The sequence below is a fragment of the Pteropus vampyrus genome, unplaced genomic scaffold, assembly GCF_000151845.1.
Source record: "Pteropus vampyrus isolate Shadow unplaced genomic scaffold, Pvam_2.0 Scaffold239, whole genome shotgun sequence".
NCBI lineage: Eukaryota > Metazoa > Chordata > Mammalia > Chiroptera > Pteropodidae > Pteropus > Pteropus vampyrus.
In genome coordinates this window covers 386832-391585 of record NW_011889020.1, presented here as the reverse complement: position 1 = coordinate 391585, position 4754 = coordinate 386832, and the positions used below count along the sequence as shown (strand labels likewise).

The window sequence follows — 4754 nt, the reverse complement described above, 5'->3', positions numbered from 1 at the left end:
GCGGCCACCTGGCCTCCAGGGCGATGTTGCTGTCATAGGGGAAGCAGCCACAGACCATGCACAACCGAATGGGTGTGGGGGTTCCCCATAAAACTTCACTCGTGGACACTGGTTTGAATTTCATATAATTTTCACATCATAAAACGACACCTTATATTTTTTCCAAGTGTTTAGAAATATAAAAACTACCCTTATGCGTTAGTTGATATAGGCGGCTTTGCCACTATAGCAGAAGGGCTGAGCACTCATGACAGAGACCTTAGGGGCTGCAAAGCCACCAGTATTTACTGCCTGGCCTGTCAGTCACAGCAAGTTTGCCCACGGGGTCCTAGCCACAAGTTGGGGCCCTGGCATCCCCTCAGCAGGCTCCAGGGGGCGCTGTAGGGCTGCATGGAAGCCAAGCGCTCCACATGCAGCTGTCCCAAACCAAGTCCCAACAGACCGGATCCCAGCAGATGGAGAGGGAGAAGGGAGAGGGGCACCCCAGCAGGACCGAGCGGCTGGTGGAGGGGAGAGGGGCATCCCAGCAGGACCGAGCGGCCGCCAGTGACGTCACGCACCGTTAGGCAGGAACCGGATCTCGTTTCTGTAGAAGCTCAGGTTTGGCATGTCCCCGTTGCTGTCTCGTTCCACCAAACCCTGAAGAGCAGAGAGCGCAGGTCAGGGCATCGCTGGCTTCGGCAGTGGGGGCATCGGCGGTCACATGCCACCAGTCATCGGGAACAGCCTGCCTCCCAGAGCCCCTCAGGGCAGAGCACTCCTGGGGGGGAGGGTATCTACTCTGGCCAGACACCTCCAGACAGCTGAGAGATGGCGAAGACCCCACACGCCCAGCCTGGGCCGCGGACATCGCAGGTGGGGACTGGCCTCGCCCCAGTCAGCCTCCGCCTCTCACGGCCCCCTTCCCGCCTCTCCAGTGTGAGCCAGGGCCGGGGCGTCCCCTTCACCTGCACCCCGATACGCATGGGTGCAGGGGCTGAGGGTGAGGACGCAGCTGCGATGGGCTGGTGGCCTGGGGCCTCGTGTGGACGTGCTGTGAGGGGCACTGCGGCTCAGAGAGGCCAAGGGACACACCACCCCGGCCTGCTCCGGTGGGAGGCGGGAGGGTTTCGTCCCAGGTGGGTGAGGTCTGAGGGAGCTGCAGGCGGCTACGTACCGGGTAGTGGTGCCGGTACCTGCGCGTGTCCCGCATGGCTCGCCAGTTTCGGGATCCTGCTGTCCTGGACTGGGGAGATAAGAGACAGCATGAGACTCTCCCTACTCGAGGCCTGCCGGCACGCAGAACCCACCCAGGAAACCCCCGCTGAGGTGGGCGCAGCAACGAGCTGGACTGGGTGTCGATGAGGCCGGGGGGCCCAGAGTGGCTGCAGTGACACCTGCCTCCTTCTCAGCCCCTGCTGCCCGCTCCCGCCCTCAGGACCCCCAAGGTTGATGTGAACGTTTTGGGGTGCAGCTCCAGCTTCGCTTCCTCCTCCCGTGAGTGCTGGCTGCCCCGCCTCGGGCTGCAGGCACTATTTGCCCTCAGGAAACCCGGCCATCCTTAGTGCTTCCTCCTTGTGCTGTGCTTCCCCCGACACTGCGTCCACGAGGCTTGTGTCCCCAGGGGCAGTGACCTTGCCACTTACAGGCTCACTCAAACACCTGTCCCAGGAATGAATGACCAGCCCCACCCTGCCGACCAGGCTAGGTATCTCCTGGCCACCAGCCCCGCCGGCTGCGGTGCGGGGCTTCTCAGCAAGAAACCAGAGGCTCCTCACTGCCCTCTTGACCGCTGCCTCCCGCCTCTACGGGCCAAGCACCCTAGGGTCCCAGGAAGGATGGGAGGTAACTGGTGGCCAGGATGCGACGCAGACTGTAACAAGAGTGGGGGCACCGGGTGGGGCTGGGCCCGGCTCTCTGAGGCTGGGGGAAGAGGAGGGACCACAGCAGACACAGCCCCTGGGCCAGGTAGGAGGGGCCAGCTCATCCTGGTGAAACACCTGGGTCCCCAGATCCTGGGAGGAGCAAAGGGCCGCTGAAGGGGCCGAGGAAGCCAGGCCTGACACTGCGTCCCCTGCTAGACCCCACTCTCAACCCCCAAGACCCCTCAATGGTTCTGAGCTCCAGCCGGAGTCTGGAGTTGCCCCGCTGCCCGATTTCTAAACCAGGGCCAGCCGGTGAGGTTCCTCCTATTGGCCAAAGGTCAGTGAGCAGAACCGAAACTCAGCAGAAGCTGGCCCCGCTGCTCTGACTCTCCAATTCTCCTGCTTGCCGGGGCTCGCCGGGCACCTCCCTGGTCCAAGCGGCTTAAGAGGCTGGGGCCTGACTGGACACTGGCCACGCATGCAGCTCAGAGAAGGACCGGCCCCACAGGTTCACACACGATACAGCCCAGGACACGGCAACAGCTGTGCCAGGACCTACTGCAGGGCAGCTGGGGAGCACCAAGGGAGTCCTGGTGGGGCAGGACAGGGGCTTGGGACATTGTGGAGGAACAGAAGCCGTAGCAGGAGGGGACAGGGATGAGGTCGGAGGAGCACGGCCTCTCGCGGGGCGGTCAAGGCCCCAGAGCACCCTTCAGGAGCACGGCCTAGGGGACTAAGGGAGGACAGCGGCTTCTCCCCTAATCCTCGCCACACCTGTGGGTATCCGCTGGGGGACAAAACCAGACTCCTGCCCTGTGGCCCTGACCACTGCCTAGCCTGGCTCCCCAAGGGTCTCGTGCCCACCTCAAACACTGAATGTGCTGAGGTTGCCGGCCTTCCAGGCTGGCCCAGGAGCCTCTCCAGGTCCTGCTCAGTGACCACTTCAAGACACTGAGTGGAAAACCCGCCGACAAGTGCTCTCATCTGCTACCGGGAGAACCCAACCCACAGACCACACAGAGCGGCGTTCCAGACACTCCACACAGGGCCAGGATGCCTTCGTCAAAAGCAACTGGGACCCAGGGCGATGGCTACCATGCTGGGCCCCCAGAAGTCCTGGAACCCCAGTTGGAACAATGGCTCCCACACCCAATGAGCACAAGAAATCACTAAGGGCGAGAAACCAGTGGCCACAAAAGTAGCAGTAATGATAAGCAACCAGTGGTAACAAAAGTAACCAGTGGTAATGCTGAATAACCAATGGTAACAAGTAACCACCAGTGACCTCCAGGAGTGGGAGGTCGCTCCCCCAGGGTGGGTGCTGCACCCAGTGAGGAAGGGCAGGATGAACTCCGGTGTCAGCTGGAGCAGACCAGGGGCCTGAGCAAGAGGGAGTCTTGGGTGGGTAGGGAGCAGGCAAGGTGTCCCCTGCGGGGCCGCAGGAGGCCGAGACGCTGGCGGCGGCAGTGGAGGTGGTCAGTGCAGAGGACGGGGATTTTAAAGGGCAGAGCCCCAGGCCTGGAGGGGGTTGTGACCCAGAGAAGGATGTACCCCGGGCATTCCCTTGAAGGAAATGTCGCCAAGCAAATTCAGTTCTGGGGATACGGGTCTTAGGGTGGCCCTGATCTCCACGCAAGGTCCCCTAAGTGGGCCAGAGCTGGGGGGGCCCAAGTAGGCGTCCAGAGAAGCATCAGAGGGGCGCCAGGAGGGCCAGAAAAGGGCGACAGCTGGGGAGGGGGGTTGGGCCCCAAGCCGGGTCTCCAGGAGGTGCCTCCGCCCGGGGCGGGGGTGGGAATGGGAGTCGGGGGGAGGGGACGGTTTTCCCCGGAGCAGGGCCTCTCCCCCACTCCGCCGAGACTGCGCAGGCCTCCCCGGGACGCGGGGGCCGTGCGGGGCGCGGGGGCTGCACCTGCAGCGCGCTGGGCCGCGCCTCCTCCTCGTCCTCCGCGTCTGCATCCCCCGGGGCGTCGGCCTCGCCATCTTCGTCGTCCCCGGCGCTCGGGCCCTCGCCATCCTCCTCCTCGTCCTCCTCCCAGGTCGAATCGCAGTCCGGGTTGTCCATTCTCAATCCGCGGCAGCAACCCGCGCTCCGGCGGAAGCGAAAGTGGAAGAGGAGGAAGCGCGGAGGCGGGCCGCGGGGCGGGGCCGCGGGGCGGGGCAATCCGGGGGGCGGAGCCATCCGGGGGCGGGCCTGGAGGGGGGGGGCCGGAGGGGCGGGCCTCCCAGCGTCCCCGCGCCGCCGACGCCGCGCGCCCCGCGACGCCCTCCCCCAGGGTGCGCGCAAGGACGTCCCTTGCAGGACGCGCCCTCCTCAGCATACCCCCCAGTCATCCCTTCCCCTGGGAGAGCGTCCCCCGAAGAGGATGCTCCTACCCCATAATTCTGGCCCGGAGATTTCTCTCCGAGAGAACATCCCTCGGAGAATGCCCCCTGGAGGTTGTCCAAAGAGAGTGCCTGCCCGGAACACCCCCGGGTCACCCCCCAACTGCGAGCGTTCCCCCCAAGGTCCTCCCTCCGAGAACGCCCCAACCTGAGGATGCCCACTCCCAGAGTGTCGCCCCCAGAATGCCCCCTGGACGGCGCCCCTGGACACCGACCCCATGAGACTGTCCTTGGAGGATGCCGCATGGAGGGTACTGTCTGGAAGTTGTCCTCTCAGATAAATATACCCAGAAGGTGACCCCCCAGGATGACCTCTGGTGTCAGCTGGGCTGCTGTCTCATTAGAGGGTTGTTTGAGGACCCATCTGCCTCCCAGCTCCCCAGTTCTTCCCGGGATGTTGGCAGAATTTACTTTCTTGGAGCAGCAGGGCGGAGACCCCTGGGTCCCCCCCATAGAACAGTCACATGGGCAGTTTGCTTCTTTAGGGCCAGCAGGAGAGTGTCCCCAGCATGCTGAGAGTCATCGTGG

The 4754-nt window shown here is 64.0% G+C and overlaps 1 protein-coding gene across 1 annotated transcript in view; it reads right to left on the bottom strand.

Moving 5' to 3' along the window:
• OGFR (opioid growth factor receptor) overlaps positions 1 to 3971 on the bottom strand; it is a 9823-nt gene extending 5852 nt beyond the window's left edge. The window contains exons 1-3 of the mRNA XM_011374133.2: positions 3754 to 3971; positions 1157 to 1225; positions 561 to 639 (exon numbers count right to left, since the gene is read on the bottom strand). Coding sequence (XP_011372435.1) covers positions 561 to 639; positions 1157 to 1225; positions 3754 to 3906 — 301 coding nt within the window. The 5' untranslated portion in view covers positions 3907 to 3971. The remainder of the gene's footprint in view (positions 1 to 560; positions 640 to 1156; positions 1226 to 3753) is intronic.
• Between the last annotated feature and the right edge of the window lie 783 nt (positions 3972 to 4754).